We start from the raw sequence: 17,428 nt of genomic DNA, 5'->3' as shown, positions 1-17,428 counted from the left end.
TATTTTTTATATATATATATATATATATATATATATGTATATGTATATGTATATGTATATGTATATGTATATATGTATATATGCATGGTTTGCTAAAATGCAAACGAGACATCTCTCCCAAAAAATGACCAACTGCAAAACCTTGTACGTGAGTTGCTGTGTGAAAATACATATGGATATTATTTCACCATGGAAAATTTAGTCACTCTTTCATGTTTCAGATTACTGGAGACAATGAGCTAAGCACCACCACCCTTCTCTTCCCTCCCATCTTTAAGTCATATCAGGAAATCCTCTGCCTTGGCATGATGCTAATCTTTAGGGATCTATGGTGCAGAAGAAAAAAGAGCATTCAGTAAAGGATGGGAATGTACTATATAGCATAATTTGTACAATAAAAGCCAGCAGGGGAGAAGGGCTGCCTTCAAACTATTAACTCCTTTCTCTCTTTGTTTTCAGATACAAGGATTCTCTTTCATATATAAAGTTTCACTACCATACTGGTCTCTCAGGGTGGAGGATGAAGGGTTGCAAGCAGCTTCCTACATGCCCCTGAATGCTTGCGAAGTTTGGGCCAAAATCAGGCTTGGTACCTACAGGTCAAGTTAAAGGGCTTGCCCAAATTTCTGTAGCTGTTTCTAATTCTGCTTTGTCCATCCTCCCCCTTCTTTTTTTGAAGACTGGTGGAAACTGTTTAATGTAGTTCTGTATTCTACAGTGGTGCAATTCACCATACAGTTCTAGGTGCATGTGTTTGAACCATGCTCTGAGCTCATGCCAGTGGTCACCTTAAGTTTATTCAACAATGGGCAGGGTTGTCAACGGCAACAGAATGTGATGCTGGCCAACTTCATTCCCTTATGTGCTTTGGTTACAAGACATAGCGAGCCTTAATCCGTCTAACCCAATGAGATTGCTGGCTTGGGATCGCCCTTTGATCTCTTTTGACCATCTGATTGGCGGAAACAGGATTTACTTTCAACCAGTAAAGAATACTTACAAAGGAAACTTGGAAACTGAATTTAGGCTTTCATTCCACAAGGGACTCATGATGTGCTTAACTTGAAGTCAATAGTGCTATCCAAGTGCTTAAAGATAAGCACATGTTCAAGTGCTTTGCTGGATCAGAGACACAGCACTATAAACTAATGCTTTGCTAAATTCCTTAAGCTGTAGCTCTTTCGGTGCCTGCTGTTTAGTTCTGCTCTGCTGCAACCTCATTATGTGACAATCTAAGAATTCTCAAAGAAGAGGAATGTCAAAGCAGAACTCCAGGAAAGCCATTTGCAGGTGACCTTTACAGAACATCATGTACCACTTCTCTGCTTGTCCAGTTTCCCAGAGTGACTCTTAAAATTCCCCCACAGCTAGCTAGGGTTAAACATGCCTTGGTCACTAAACTTACTGCTAAACTTTGCTGTGTTCTCCAATGAGGAAGATCTAGTTTTATCGATTCTGTTTCGTTTGAGGTATTTTAGGTAACCCGTATATTGGAGGAATTGGTTCACTTTTTATTTGCATTCCATAAGTGCACAAAGGCTTTGTGACTATTTGCTTACTTATTTTTTTAATTCCCTGTGAGCGATCCTGACATGTGGCAATCAGAGGCAGGAAGGCTAACATCCTAATGGGGAAGGGTACATTCTTTCTGAAGAAGAATTGCAAAGAGGCAGCACAGCCTGAAGACATCTCTTGGGTAAGAGAACTGTTTCAGAGCTCTGTCAACAAGCAAGGAGCCACACCAGGCTAATGGCCGCCCATTGAACATACCCATGTTACTCAATGCTAATTAGCAGCAGCTGAAAGGAGAGAACTCTCCTTTGTCAGATGGCTGATCCCACCCGTACAACATCACTAGTGATGGGCTGTAACCCTTTGGGATCAGGAGAAAGGACTCTCCACAAATGCTCCGTATTATTGACTGATAGGGGAGATCTTCCTTCCCCAAAAAATGAAGTGTATTTCATTATAAAGAACACAGTTTCATTTAGCTAGGTTTACCTTTTGGGAAGCACACCTTGGCAGCCAACTCCAACCTGAGGGCTGTAGTCAAAACCCTAAGAAGGAGGAAGAGGGATTTGGCCACTATAAAAGGCTACAGTGTCCAGGACACAGGATGCTCTTTTCCCTCTCTCAGCATTTAGTATCTTCTGGCTGTAGGGCTTTTTTTTTTTTTTTTTTAAATCTCATTTCAATTTATTTTCTTTGACAAGCTGGCTCATCACTGCCAAAGCATGCCATCTCCTAGGATTTATGTGCCCAGAAAGGTATTTTTTTCTTTTGGGATCCTAGTGTTGTTTCAGAATCCCAAGGCTTACTGACAACAAAAGCAGCTGCAAGTGGCAGCATGAAAAAGGTACACCCAGATAGCACTTTTCATTATTCTTTGTGGTGCCAGGTGTCTCAAGTACAACCACAAATCAGTTAAAAGATTAATATATTATAATGGTTTCACATAAAATGATAGGGTTGTATCCTGCAAACCCTTACTCCCTGATTGTCAAAATGAAGACAAGCAAAGATTTGCATAATGGAACGTGACTAAGAATCTGTCAGATCAGGCCCTCAATGACTTGAACTTATTTAGCCCTTATACTTTTGTGCTTTTGTATGCAATTTAGTAAATATTTTCCTTCCAATTCCAGTTGAACACAATGCATGCTTAATTGTTCTAGCTTAAAATGATACAGTAAATACCTTACGTTTTGACATGGAGCATCTCAGCTGATGAAATCTTGCTCCATTTGCCAACCTGTGTAGTTTTGTAGCCTATGAAGAAGAGCGCTGCTGTAAAATGTGTATCAGTTTCATTTATAAAAACCCAGAAGTTATGTGAAAAAAATGTCAGTAAGATTGTACACCTATGGTGACAATTACTCTGTGACATCCTGAGAAGAAAATATCCATGAGGTCTCAGAATAGGACTAGATATGTGCATCTTTGTATGTGATCTTTGTGTGTGCCTGTGTATGTAAATCATCTATTAGAACTTTTCTTTAGACATGTTTACTGATGGTTTTTTAAATCTGTAGTGACATACATAAATTACCCCCCATCAGAAGCCTATGTTTTAGAAAAAGGAAACAAACAGAGATGGATTAACTAAAGTCAAATGTAAGTTATGTCAGCAGCTGGTAAAAGGCAAAAAAGAAAAAAATGAAAAACATATAGAAGTTGTTTCTGGGACCAACAACTCAAAAGATCGAAAGTGATAGCCACCTCCTGCAGCCACCATACCAACAGCAACAAAATAACCAACCACAAAGCAGGACATTTTAAAACTGGTCTGTGAAGAGGGTGAGGACAAGTTTATTCACAGCTAATATGTTTTCAGCACCTAAAAGCATCTTATTTTTGAGTTGATAATTACAATATTTTGCGCCAAGCAGCTGTCACTAAGGAGAAGGAGCTACCCAAAGACAGGATAATGCATGTACATTTACTGGCTGATTTATCAACCTATAATGAACTCAGTCTTCTGAAGCATTGGTGGGAGGGGGCAAGGAGCTGAAGAGGGTAGCAAAAGTACACAGCGGCATCTAACATTCCCTTCTGGTCAGTCTCAAAAACTGGGAAAAATATTGGGAGAGAATTATCCATATCTTTCCACCTTAATCCTCTATTGCTGGAAAAGAGGCAAGCTGGCAAATAGCCAGAAACACAAATTCAGAGGTGCATAGATCCAACACTTGTGTATATGTCTGATCTCACTGAATGGCAACATGCACACATAATGGAGCCAAACATGAAAAGGAACAGCAGGAATGGTTGAATGAACTTTATTCAGGCTCTGAGTTAGTGTACTAGAGTAATGAACATGACCTAAAGAAGTGTGTTATGCTCATAAGCGGGCTGAGTTGGCAGCTCTGACCAATTAGTAACAGTTAATTTTATGGTGATGGCTAGAACACATGTTTTATATTCTATAAAAGCTTAATAGATGTCACTATAAATCATAGTCACCTTTCTCCCTTTCACTCTTCTCTCCTGGAGATTAGTTATACTGAATAACACTCAGTACTATTCAGCATAGGCTGAAATGAATGTGAATTTGACTCCTGGGCCTTTTCAGACCAGGAAAATGTGTGGAAGAACTTTTTCTGCTTACGGTTTATGCAATCATTGCTCTCCTGAAAACCTTTCCACTGCCCTGCCAGCATGCTTGCACAGCATGACAGTGCAGTATAGTTAAAGTAACTATAGCCATGAAGCACAAAAAAGGGATACATATTTAGATTTGCTCTCTTGTTCTGTCTGGATTTAAAATCTTCTCAGAAAGCAATGGATACCAATTGGTTTGCTTTACCCCATATTAGTTACACTGTTATGGCATTTTATATAGTAGCAACAAATATTAATGTCCGTTAAGTTTAACCAGTTAGGAATTGTATCGGAAGAAAAGTGAAAATGAATGGGAGTATTAGGGAACTAAAAGTCACTGCAGTTTTTATTGCTTTCAGTAAAACATGTAGATTTTTTGGTTGCTCCCAGCTGGTACTTGCAACTAAGGAAATGGGAGATGTTTGTCTACATGTTTACAACCTGCACTAACCCAAAACACTGAAGTAAATGAAGCATTAGTTATTGTTCAGTCTGAAGGAGAAATGTCAGCCAGTGGATTAACAGAATCATTTACGAGTGATTCGCGTTATCTATTGTCCCCTGCAAAGGTTATCACCAGTGGAAGGGTGACTATGGAGTTGACCTCAGGAAAAAAAAAGCCTGCTCCATTTAGTATGCTTTTGTGGAAGCCCTTGACAGAGAAGAGGGATGTTTGGCTGGTCCTTTGGTACATCTATAACCAGAATGCTCCTCAAGCCATTTCCAAGAATGTTGTGCCTTCTAGTCTGGAGGAGTTTAAAAAAAATGGGAAGAAGTCAGAGCTAATGTGATGATTTCCAAACCAGTTAAAGATTCATTAGTGATTTCTGTTCCATTTCCCCCACATATACCTTTTGAAACTAATTTACTCATCTTGTTTTATTAAATGTGTCAATTTCACCATTGCTCTGGTCATTCTGATAGCCTTATTTTAACATTTCCTTAGATTCGAAAATGGCATCTCAGCTATCTTTTGTAAAAAATACCGCACATCCATGGCTAAAAACAAGAAAACCCCCATGAATTGACATTTACCTTATGAAGTCAATCAAGTCAACATTATTTACTGGTGTTTGAACAGAAACGAAGACATGAAGAGAAGGAGATTTGGAGTTAAGGCTTGTGACTTCCATTATAACTTGGTAATGACTTACATATAGCCGGAGGTGAATCCCTTAATCTTATTGTGTTTCATTTTCCCCATCACAATAATAGGGATGATAATGTCTACTTTACCTATCTCACAGACAGATATTATTTTGAAAATTAATTAGATAATTAGATGCAGTGTGTTCAAAGTGTACAGCAGCAAGTATTATAATCAACAAAGTCCTGATAGAACGTATTATCCAAACAATGGGCCAGGTTTCTCCATGGTTTGACTCCATTAACATTGGTGACTTGATAGACAAATGAAAATATACTTCACTATTTACATATATGTTCTCAGGCATTTTTATAAGTGTGTGATTCTTTGATCCCAGAGTGAAGATGCAAATTAAATATTTGAAATATAGTGGAAATAAAAATGAATGGAAGGACAAAATGTCTATTAAAACAGGATTTTATCACAACACTCTGGCTGCATCTACACAAGATACTGACTGCACAGTTATTACTGTGCAGTCATTTAATACTTGCATAACCAAGTACTAAATGACTCCACAGTAACCAGTGCTACTGCAGAGTAGTGTCCTGGCATGGTTGCCTAGTTACACTTACCGCGAAGTAGCTCATTACTACTGCTCAGTAGTGTCATGTCATGGTACATGCCCGGTGACGCTACTATGCAGCAGTAATGAGCTACTGTACAGTAAGCATTTTGTGTAGACAAGACCTCTGTCTCCTTTACATTACCATCAGTGTTACAGGATACCCTGAGAAGCCATATCCTATTCTCAACTGCACAGTTAAAATTTGTAGTAATGTCACTAAATTCAAGGGAGTTATTTTAGATTCTAGACTTGTGCTCCTGACAGGCAAATATGGCCCATTTTCAGCTAAATATTAGAAAATTCATAGCATTATGTGAAACAACTTGTTGTGTATCCATTAAAAATTCAGCCAAGTCTGTTGCTTTGTTAACTGATACGTTATTCTGGCACACCAGTATTCAGGTGTTAATTTATAGTAAGAGCAGGCAAAATGCAGCCCACGGGCCAGATGTAGCATGCCAGGCCATTCTATCCAGCCCGTGGGGCCCCTAAAAAATTTAGAAAATTAGTATTTATCTGCCCCGGGCTGCCTTTCATACGGCCCTTGATGGCTTGCCAAAACTCAATAGGTAGCCCTCCGCCCGAAATAATTGCCTGCCCCTGATTTATAGTCTTATATTGGTAGGAATCCTAGGTATAAATAAACAAGCCTTGGGGATTAACATTACAAATACAACATTCCAGAAAATGTTGCAAGATTTTCCCTTCCATTCCTTTTTCAAAAGTTAATAAAGTCAAGATTTGTGAACAGAAGATCCTAGAGTGAGTCTCCCTTAGAGTATGCCAAATGTAGTCACCAGGCTTCAGATTCAGAAAAAAGTCCTGTTGTTAGAAAAATTGCAGAGTTGATCAACTGCATTCCAATACTGTCCATTAGACACATGAATCTTCTCACTAGATTTAGAACTCTTCTTTTTCTCTCAAAGAAACTGATAACTAGAAATCTCTTTAACGTACCTCTGCTTACAGCTAGCTCTAGTAGCTCTGTTTCAGCTGCTAAATGGGATGTATATTTTTCTATGCTTTTGCAAACAAAAGAGACAGATAAGACTTTAAGCAGAAACAAGCAAGACTCATCCCCCCATGGTCAGGACACCCTGAACTCTTCAGCTCTAGATCTCAGCTTGCATTTTTCAGTATAGGGCCATCTCCTGTAAATGAGCCTGACCCAGTTTTCATTAAAGGCAAGGGTTGTTCACTGCCACTGGCTTCAATGGGAACTGAATGAGAACCCATAATGATTAGTTTAACAAAGGATCATAGGAAGTGCATGCTTGCTGCAGACAAAATATCCTGGTTACCTTGGGAGTTATTTATATATTTATGTTAGCAAAAGGGAAGCATGCAACGTGAAGTGCCAGGGTGAATTGCTGAAGGCTGATGGACTTGAAAAGGGAAGCAGGGGAAAGCCTAACTATGGAAAGGGTGAGATTTCGTGAACTCTGGATAAAAGGGAAAGGAGGATGACTAAACTATTCCAGTTCAAAAGAAAGGAAGTCTATAGACCTCAGTTGATTTGTAGCGCTAATCAGATTTCCTCCCATTTTCCCACTTAGGCATTTTAGGTTCTGTTAATTTAGATTCATTAATCTTGAACAGCCTGTATGTAGCAGCTGCTCAGGAACCAGCCAAACATCTGCCTGAAAAACCTCTACTCAGTATGTTTGCACACCACTCTGATTAAATACTATACCTACTTCAGCAAGAAATTGTCCATTTCCCTTTATCCAAAGCAATGTCATAGCTGCTTGTTGCAGCATCATCTATTATGCTAGGCAATCTCATTTGTGTGTGTGGTGTTTTAAAAACAAAATAGAAGGCTTTTGCTAGCTTATTATCACAACATCTTGGTTACTAGACTTTATTTTTTATGTGACATATTGCACAATTGCCAGCCTATTGGTAATATTTCTGCATCCCGTTTAGTTAGTGATCCTACAATTGCAAAAGCTTTATGACTCCTCTGGAGGTTTGCAGGTGTAGTTCTTTCACCTCCCCCAGCTACAGCATGACAATACATGCCAGAATACGGGTGATGGCTGATGGCTTGGATGCTAGATACAGATCTGGAAAGATTATAGGATTTTGCAATAAATTCATCATGATCAAGCAGCATCAGTTAATGCAATAATTCTCCTGGCTAAAGAAATAAGGAAAAATAAAACAAAAGAAAAAACCCCAAACAAAACAGGTCTTCACATTTCTGATGTCCTGTTGCATCAAAGCACAGGCTGCAACAAGCAGAGAAAATGTAATGTGCTTCAAGGTCTTTTCAGTTGCTATGGTACAGTTTCTTATGGAAAAATCCTTGTTCTGCATGATGTTTTTCCTGCCTCATTTGGGGATGGCAGAATCGCTCCTTGTGTCACCTGAGAAACCGGGATGTCAGTTTCCACCTATTGGTGAGAAAGAAACTGATCAACAGCAGAACTTAACTGAAAAATTCCTCAGGTAGAAGTTTCTGCTTTTGAGGTCAATGGGAAATGTTACACCAGAGGGGAAGGATGGTTGAGTTGCCAGACTGTAACACAGGAGATCTAGTTTCAGTTCCTGAGTCTGTCACAGATTTCCTGTGTGGCCTTCAGCAAGACCTTCAGTAATCTCTGAATGCCTCAGTTCCTCACTTGTAAAATGGGGATAACATAACTTAATTTCCCCCATTCTTTGCCATGTCCATTAAGCCATGATTCCACAATGGGTTGTGTAAGCACAGCACGTGCCAGATGGCAACAGAGTACAGGTCAGAGCCTTAGTTTGGAGGCTCCATGGGAAAAGAACTTTTACTATAAGTTTGTAGAACACCTATCACAATGAGGCCCTGTTGGTTACGGCCTCAATGTCTTAGTGTAATCCAAACAAATACTAGCAATGGCAGCAACAATCATTTGTTTTCTCCTTTCCTTAAGGAAAAATGCCAATGGAGACAACAAGAGGAAACCCCAGAATTGTTGAATAGCCAAAGAGAAGAAAACATATCTGTCTCTAATAAAGAACTTACAATGTTTTTTTAAACAGATTCGATTGAGCATATTGAAAAGACACTTAGTATAAAAATAAGGAATTGCTATAGTGATACAATGCAATCAGAGGAAAGGCATTTGCATTATGAGCCCTATTTTCAGAAATTAATTAGAAATGATTACACTTTGGGCTGATATTTCTCTTGCAGGATTTTTCATGAAAAATAATTTGTTTTGATGGCAAAATTGCATGTAGTCATTTTTGATTTACCATAAACAATAAAATATAGAGTTGTAGGATTTTTATGCAACTGAATACCTGAAAAAACAGAATTATTTAGAACTCCAAAGCTGCCATGGGCTCAGCCTTTGGTAACTATGGGTACACAGGACCTATTTGAAGAAATGTGATTTGAAAATAATAAAGGCATAAGAATTTTGAAAACTACATTTCTAAGTCCAGGATAATGTCTCTTCACTGTGTCACAGTGATCACAGTGACTGGGCCAAATCTGCTATCCCATTAACTTTTGTGGAGTTCTACCAATTAATGCAAGATGATCTGAAGGGGTAAGGCATGACTTGAAATAAACAATTGTTTTTAATGCCCTTCCCCCTGCCTTGGGCATACCCTGCTCAGCAGGGAAATTTGTCAAAAATAAGTATAATAAAGCAACAGAATGCTTCATATTTTAAAATGCATAAATGTAAAACCATTCAAAAGTATGATTCCCACAACACTGACTTCTGTGGGGAAGCAGTCAACATTTTTTGACTGAAAAATACTATCTTAAAATGTAGTGTTATTGACACAGCCATTGACTGTAAGAAAAATGTTAATTTTAGTTACATTTTTCAACTGCAAAAATCAAAACAAAAATTGCATTTCAATTTGATATTTCAAAAATGACATATGCTTTTCTGCCATGAAATACTGGTTTAGAACATAAATTCCATTTGGCAATGTTTATTTGAAATGATTTTTTAATTTAAAAAAGCCAAACTATTTTTATTTTATTAAAAATTATAAAAATTTCCATTCAGCTTCCAATTTTTTTTTGAAAATTTCATTTCACAAAAATATTCAGCATTTTGACTGTTATTCTAATTTGAAATGGAAAGTAACTATAAAATGTCAATATTTCCTATCAAAGGAAAATTCAGGTTTTTTTGAACAGCTTTACTTCTGTGTATGCAAAATCAAAATGTAACACTAGTTGAAAATAGGGATTGGTGGCGGAGGAGTGAATAACAGGCTACGGTTTAGATCTATGTTTCGCAAACTTCTGATACCTGGGGCACACTTTTTTCCAGATTAAAATTGGAAGCACACTTCATTCACCAGTTTGCGTGGATAGGGTCCGCTGCACAGAGCCAGCATGGCTGGGGCCCAATCCAGCCCATTTTTTACAGCACACTTCCGGCACTCTCACAGCACACTAGTGTGCCACAGCATACCCTGTGGGAATCACCAAGTTAGATTATCCTGTTCCTAGATAAGCATACAAGGAGGCAAGAAAACCCAGATACCTTTCTTCCAATCTCCCTTTGCTATCACTACTCCAGGATTAAGGATTAATCCTGCAAAGTGACTTATGCAGGCAGATTACTGCCCCAGCATGGATGCTCTATATCTTGACTTGAACAAAGAATATTTTTTTCTTCATTTTATGCAGTGACTATGTACAACTGAAAAGGGGGCAAAAAATGGAAGTTAACTGTGGTGGGCACAAACAGCAAAACTTGGTACTAGTAAAATATTAGACAAGGGTTTGTACCAAAAAAAAAAAGATATGAATGTACCTAAATTCAGGGGCAGATTGATGGGGGAGTGTGGTTTCAATCACATCCCTTTTCCACTATGTAGCACAGTGAGCTCACCTGCCTCTCAGGTAACAGGAGACACCTGGGCAAGCTGAGCAAGCAGCAGTCACAAGAAGAGGGGGTAAAACTTTCACTCCATTTTTTTGCCACTGAAACCCATGTTGATAGGGCAAAAAAATGTTGATTTCAGCGGCAAAAAGGGGAAAACTGTCTTCCCAGCAGCCATGATCTCCACTCCTGCTCTACAAATCTATGAGTCACAGAATACCTTGGGCTCCACCACACACACAGCCTGCATCAGCTGCTTTCTGCAGCCAGAAAGTGCAAGTGGAGGGAAGGACAAGAAGGAGAAATCCCTTTCCCCATCCTTCTGGTGCCCCTCCCTTTAAGCAGCACATGAGGCAAGTTCCCCATTCACCCAACCCATGTTACGCTACTGACCACTCCTCACCTACTACAGCTGTGGGTTATGGGGAGCAATTGTGTGGGGTGCTGGGCACAGCCAGGGACAGCAGTGGCAGCAGATGGGTCTCCCCTACCTGTATTTGCTCCTGCCTGCCCCCTCCAGATGTCCCTAGCTGAGTCCACAGCCTGCAGGATCTAAGCCCACAGCCTTTAGCTGCAGCCAGGTAGGAGCACCTCTGGGGCTTCCTCTGTGCCTGGGGCAGTTAGGGGTAAGGGCAGTGGTGGGTGGGTTCCCCCTTCCTATACCTGCTTGGATTCCTCGCTAGTCTGGGACTCCAGTCACATCTTGCCCTCATCCCTCACATGGTATGAGGGTGATGTGCCACAGCCCCCTTTACTAAACCTTATATCAGTCCTTTAGGTCAGGTCAGGATTGAAAACCTGCTACCACTGTGACCATAAGTGGTACAACCTGTACTGGTCAATGTTGAGTGCTGGGTAGTGATTAATTAACCTGGCAACCTTAGGAAGTGCCAACAACTTGGCGTGGTTGAGCACCTGAGGAGAGTAGTGGAACCCTTGATGGAGAAATGCCATCCAAAGGCGGACAAGCATAATCACTCAGTGATTTTGCCAATGGTGTCCACATAGCGCAGACTGGGCTTTTCAGCTATGGCTGGCAACCAATCTAGGAGTGGAGCCCCAAAAGGCAGGCAGCTGGAAGACCTCCTCTGCACTAGCAACTCCTGCAACGTAGCTGGTTCCAAACGTATCAACTTCCGTCCTTCCTTTGGACCAAACCAGTGAGGCCGACAGGGGGATGCTGAAATGGGGCAAAGCAGCATTTCATATCAAGTGCCCAGGCTATTGCAGCCACACCACATGAAGAGGATACTCCATTCTTGCTGGATGTCACAGGCTGCAACATCCATCATCTCTTGCAGATAAAAGGATGCCAATAGATAATCAGCCCACGCCCAATTTCGATGGACTTTGCATACTGGCCTAAACACTATATTAAAATATGTCTAGTGAAAATGTTATTCACTGCTAGCACAAAAGGGAAGCAGAAGCAGTCTTAAAACAGATTCTTTAGCTTAACTTTGCATTACTGGAAATATATGTTTATTTAGAAATCCTCTGTAGGGACACTGTATGCTGTTTGATTGAGGCAGTAAGTGCATCTGCTATTCCAGTGAAGCAACAGAAGTTTCATATGGAACAGTAACTTTTGTGTTAGGTTCCTATCTTTTGGTCCTTAAACTTCCTTGTGTGAAAGGTTGTCAGTATTTTATATTAGCATTTAAAAAACAGATTTTTACAGCAGCTCATATCCCCTTTTCTGCGCTGAATGTATGTCATGGTCATTTTTTAAAAATCCCAGCTACTGCTGTAAGCATCTAAGCCAATGACTTTCTTTTTCTCCTTCAGTTTCCCTCAGTCCACATACCCTGAAATCTCCAGTGGTGGAGCTGAGATCAAGGGAAGAATAATGGGAGGGAGGGAAGGGAGGACTTTTAAGAGCTTTTTGTTCCTCTCTTCTCCTGTACTTTATTGATTTTTTCACATTCCCCAAAGATCACAGACATTTTATAATCGTAGCCATAATTAAATGCCATCAGGGATTCAGGGGGGCTTCTCTCTAACATCTACAGAGGCAATAAACATCAGTTTAAAAGCTATAAAACTATATCAACAAGCAGCTGAAGCTGCAGATACAAGGTCCTGCCATTCTGACCTCCAGTTCCCTTAATTGTGGCCAGGGTTCTGGCTCAACAGGAATGTGGATAGAATTCTCTTCATAACGTGACTAGGACGTTCAATTATCTAGCTGTCAGGATGAAATGCAGGACAGAAGAAAAGCAGCAATGAACACATCCTTCTAGTGAAAGGCAATTAAAAAAGATCCTTATTCAAATGCTGCTGCTGCTAACAAGCAAGTCAAAGTATCAAAAGCCAGGGTAGCGCTCTCCAATTCTTTTGTTCCCAAAACCCTGCAGTCACATGTCAGGGAGGGTGGAAAGTTAGTTAGTAACTTTAACTGCCTAAACTTTGAAGTGGCACAGCTACAAAATACTACAGTTTATATATTACGGGCTGAAGAGTAAATGACCACCAGGCCTGCCCTTTTGTCTTCCTTATCTTCTGTATCTTGCCTCCTCCTCCCTCCCCTTCCTTCTTTTTGTCTTGAAGAGGAAAATTTGTACACACCATTGTCTTATAGGGTGCCACTTATTTGCGCTTTTCTGCATATTGCTTAGATCCGTGCACATCAAGGGCTTTTGTATTTTTACTGTAGTTTCCCCTATTGTCTGAGCATGACTTTCATATTTAGACCTTGTGATAGTGGTCTGGTTTTGTCCAGTCTAATGAGTTTTATTAGTGATTGTGTATCTAAGATTTTATATTTGCAATGACAACAGGGGTCATCCTTAACAACAGGCCTGTTACCTTAGACTACACCTAGGAATCAAAATATTGTTTCCTCTGATTGTAATACCCAAAGCATTCCCCACAGTAAAACAGGGAGAAGTATAATAACTACTGCAAACGCAGAGGTTACAGTATTTATTTATCCAAATCAATTAGTAGGTTTCGACATGTTAAGAGTCTCCATGGTATGTCCTTATTTCAACACTCCCATGATTATACTAGGTGTTGTTTTAAGACTGTATTAATTTTCTGTATGGGCTTTATCTGTCTATTTATTTGCTCTCAATTTTATGTTACCATGTATTATTACAGTTATTTTCTGAAATATCCTTCACTATTTTGTTACAGGGAAAAAATGGAGGCCATGTCTCACACCAATCAAACCATCACCTTCTGTGGTTGATAATGAGGGACTAATACTGAATATATGTCACCCACGCAAAAGGTTAATTTCATTTACAGTCAGCCTATAATATGAACTATGTAAACCATAAATGCAAAGGGAATTTCAGTCATTTCAATGCATCAGGCTGCAGAACTGTTCAGCAACACAATATGAGATAGCTCTTTAATTTATAAAAACTAATTCCAATAAGCTGCTGTCAGAGATAAGAAAGGTTTGTCACTGGTTTTGGTTAAACTAAGCCTGTCCCATTAAGGAATTAGGGACACAAGGAAAGCAGCACTAGGAGTTATTAGCTGGAATGTGTTCAAACAGGCTGTGAACATGGCTTGTCCAGTATGATTAACTATGGTGCACTTTTCAGACTCTTAAAATGCTGTGCAAAGCTAGAAGTTCAGTTTGTACCTGCAACTGTGATGTGACTGATGAGAATTTGCTAAAATTACATTGTATAAGATGGAGACAAGGAGGGGGTGAAGGACAGGTTCATGACGGTGGTCTCTCATTATTCATATTCAAATTGATAAATAAACTGATATACATCTGTTTCCTCAGTAGAAGAATTTGAAATTCTAGGTGAGTGTTGAACCTATATAATCCTCCTCCTCCCCTTAATTTTAGATTGTGCTTCCTCCAATATAACCAACCTTTTCTCTTTAATAAGAATGAAATACTTGAGGAGCAAAAGAAGCTCAGGCATGAAGGCATTTTGGTTTCAATACAGCTCAGAACTTCTCTGTCTGTGTAACTGGGTTCAGGACTCTCAGCCAGCTTTTGTGTAGTCAGCTGAAGTATTTCTTTCAGCATAAGACAGATGCTTTTCTCTCCTCCCTGCAAATACCTCAGAACACAGCCTTCATTTAAGATCAAGGAACAATCAAACTGAGTTTAAGAAGACGGCTTAACTAACAAGCAACAGATTTTGACATGTGTATGTGTGTACGCATAATTCATAGAGGGAGAAAAAAACCCCCTCAGGTATCATAGAGCAAAACATTTCCTCAGAGACTTTTATGCAGGTGACAGGGGTGTAGGTTGTAGCCGTGTTGGTCAAAGGACAAAGGCAGATGAGGTTCTTTGGGTAAATTCAATATTTTTATTAGACCAACTCAGATAGTTGGAAAAATTCTTCTTTGCAAGCTTTTGGGTACAAATACCCTTCACCAGGCTGAGGAAGCATCTGCAGTTGGTGTGTGCTCTTCCTAGATGAAATAGGAAGGAAGCCCTCCCTCCCTCCACCTTAACCTGTCTCTCACCCATTGGCTACCTCAATTTACATTGTCACTGGCTGGCTTTCTCACGTGCACACTGGCTTCTGGCTTCTTTACTATTTTATCCAGGAGGAGCACACACCAACTGCAGATGCTTCCTCAGCCTGATGGAAACTTGTACCCAAAAGCTTGCAAAGAAGAATTTTTCCAACAATTTGAGTTGTTCAAATAAAAATAGGAGATTTAGCCAAAGAACCTTGTCTTTCAGGTGGCATGATTTTGCATTGAATGCATTTTTATATGATACAAAATGAGTATCATATGCTCAGGCAAGACAGACCCCTTCCCTAAATCACAGCCAACAGTAAAGTTCCATGGTTTCTGCATAAACTTACTTTCCATCATTAAAAATAATACTTTGTGTATATATATTTTTTAACTATAAAGTACATAGCAGTACTTTGGATGTATCAAATTCTATTGCTTTTTAGCACAGGCTCAAGGTGTGAGATGACAAAGCTTCCAATCCAAGTGAGTATTAACTTGTTTGTGTAGTCCTTTTGTGCAGTATTGGTTCTATTTTGACAGCATCCTTTATGACACTGTATGTTAGGATTCTTCAACTACATGAAACAAGGAAATTCAGTAGCCCAAAACAGGTCTCCTGCTGCAGGATAGTATGAATGGCAAATGTACAGAATATTTCAAGGGTCAGGAATATTCATCATCACTTGACAAAATCCCAACACTGTAGGTTTAAATATGCATTTTGCCCTATTTTTTTGTGATTGACTCAAAGTCCACTGAAGTCAATGGGTTGAAAAGACCTTCTCTGGTTTCAGTGGGAAATCAATTTGGGAAATGGCCCTTGGAGAGAAGCCACTAATTCAGGGAAAAGTTTCAACTTGTTTCTTTTCCACCAGTTCTAGGAGGCCTGCCTTGGTCTTCATTATGTTCATCAGCCTCACTTGGTTTCAGAGTTCTCAAAAATATCACATAAGTGATACATGCTCAAAAATTATAAGCTTAAAATTCTATAAAAAATGTTAAGGGATAGCTCAAAGAAATGCAAAATCAATTGCAGACAATTCCAGCTGGCAAATGGGTTTGCCCAATTATTTTAATTAGGCGATAAGACACTGTCCAATTAAATAGAAACAGTTGGCAATAGTTGGATTTAAATTATTTCTCAATGTACTGTATTGTAATTTTGTTGGCTAGCAAAGGAAGAAGTAAGCCTACACCTGCCTGATTGCCAGAGGCAAAATGGCTGCTTGTGGAAGTATAATTCCAATAAGAAGAAGGTACTTGTACATGGCCTTTTTTAATTCACTGCTTGACAAGGAATAAATTAAAGTTCCTATTGTCTATAATAAATCAACATACAAACAACCAAAGAGTACTGATAAGCCATGGGCACAGGTTCAAAACTACTCTTCATTTGACATATCTAAATATAAGTTATTTTAACATCAATAGATTGTAATTTAACTACAGGGCCAAAGGAGTCCTAGTTGGAAGGGTGAAATAATCACAGAGCACTAGAGGCAAACACCAAAAAAACTCACTGTCACCCTCATCCTAATGCAGGAATAGGCAATTATTTGGGCTGGTGGGCCACTTAATGAGTTTTGGTGACCTGTCAAGGGCCAGACTCCTCTCCCTCTCTCTCTCTCTCTCCCCCTCTCCCCATTCCTCTCTCTTGGAGCTGTGACCAACATGAAAGCCTGAACTGGCCTGCAGCTTTAACATACCCCTTCCCCACTCCCCACAGCTGGAGTCCCCATTTCTGCAACATTAGCATGCCCTGTCATCCCCTCCTTGCCTGAAGTCTGGACCTGGCAGCTGTCAACCGCATTCACAGCTGCCCAAATATGAATGGCAGCTTCCAGGTCCAGGTTCCAGGCACTGGGAAGGAGTGAGGGGCATGCTAAGCTGCAGGCCAGTTCAGGCTTTCCTTCCTGCTTGAGTCCCTGAACAAACATTAACATGCCTACTTTTGTAACATACTGTCATCTTTGCATTGACTAAGTAAAAAAAAGCAGTGAACTGGACAAGAACCCTTCCAACTTTTACATGAACTGTTTTTCAGTTAAATGAGTTAGAGTCTGGGTAGCATCTAGATGCACTGCTTTTTACAAGAGGAGAGGATAATTTGTGTATGTATATTAATGACTGCTCTTCATCAACAGAACCTTAACAATTCAAAGCCCCGATATAGGGTCTTGACCTAAGTTATCTGATATTTCTTTCCCCTGAAGGGGTTTAATGCTTTAATCACACTGATTCCTTAATAATCTGCAAAGACGACTTCAATTATTGCAGTCATGGGCTCACTAGAATGTGACCAAGGAGTGTTCCTTTTATACCCAACTG

General features: G+C 39.7%; 1 protein-coding gene across 6 annotated transcripts in view; it reads right to left on the bottom strand.

Moving 5' to 3' along the window:
* NTRK2 (neurotrophic receptor tyrosine kinase 2) overlaps positions 1–17,428 on the bottom strand; it is a 318,801-nt gene that overhangs the window by 96,591 nt on the left and 204,782 nt on the right. Inside the window, exon 13 of one of the 6 annotated variants that reach the window (XM_019554972.1) lies at positions 3,178–4,847. The exons of 4 other annotated variants lie outside the window; for them this stretch is intronic. In XM_019554972.1, the coding sequence (XP_019410517.1) occupies positions 4,843–4,847 (5 nt within the window). In that variant the 3' untranslated portion in view covers positions 3,178–4,842. Of the gene's footprint in view, positions 1–3,177; positions 4,848–7,387; positions 8,213–17,428 lie in introns of those variants that run through there. One more of the 6 variants, XM_019554971.1, reaches the window with a different exon arrangement.

The sequence above is a fragment of the Crocodylus porosus genome, unplaced genomic scaffold (genome assembly GCF_001723895.1).
Source record: "Crocodylus porosus isolate Cpor-Errol unplaced genomic scaffold, CroPor_comp1, whole genome shotgun sequence".
NCBI lineage: Eukaryota > Metazoa > Chordata > Crocodylia > Crocodylidae > Crocodylus > Crocodylus porosus.
Note: the sequence above shows the minus strand (reverse complement) of the source record. Positions and strands in the feature narration are given on the sequence as shown.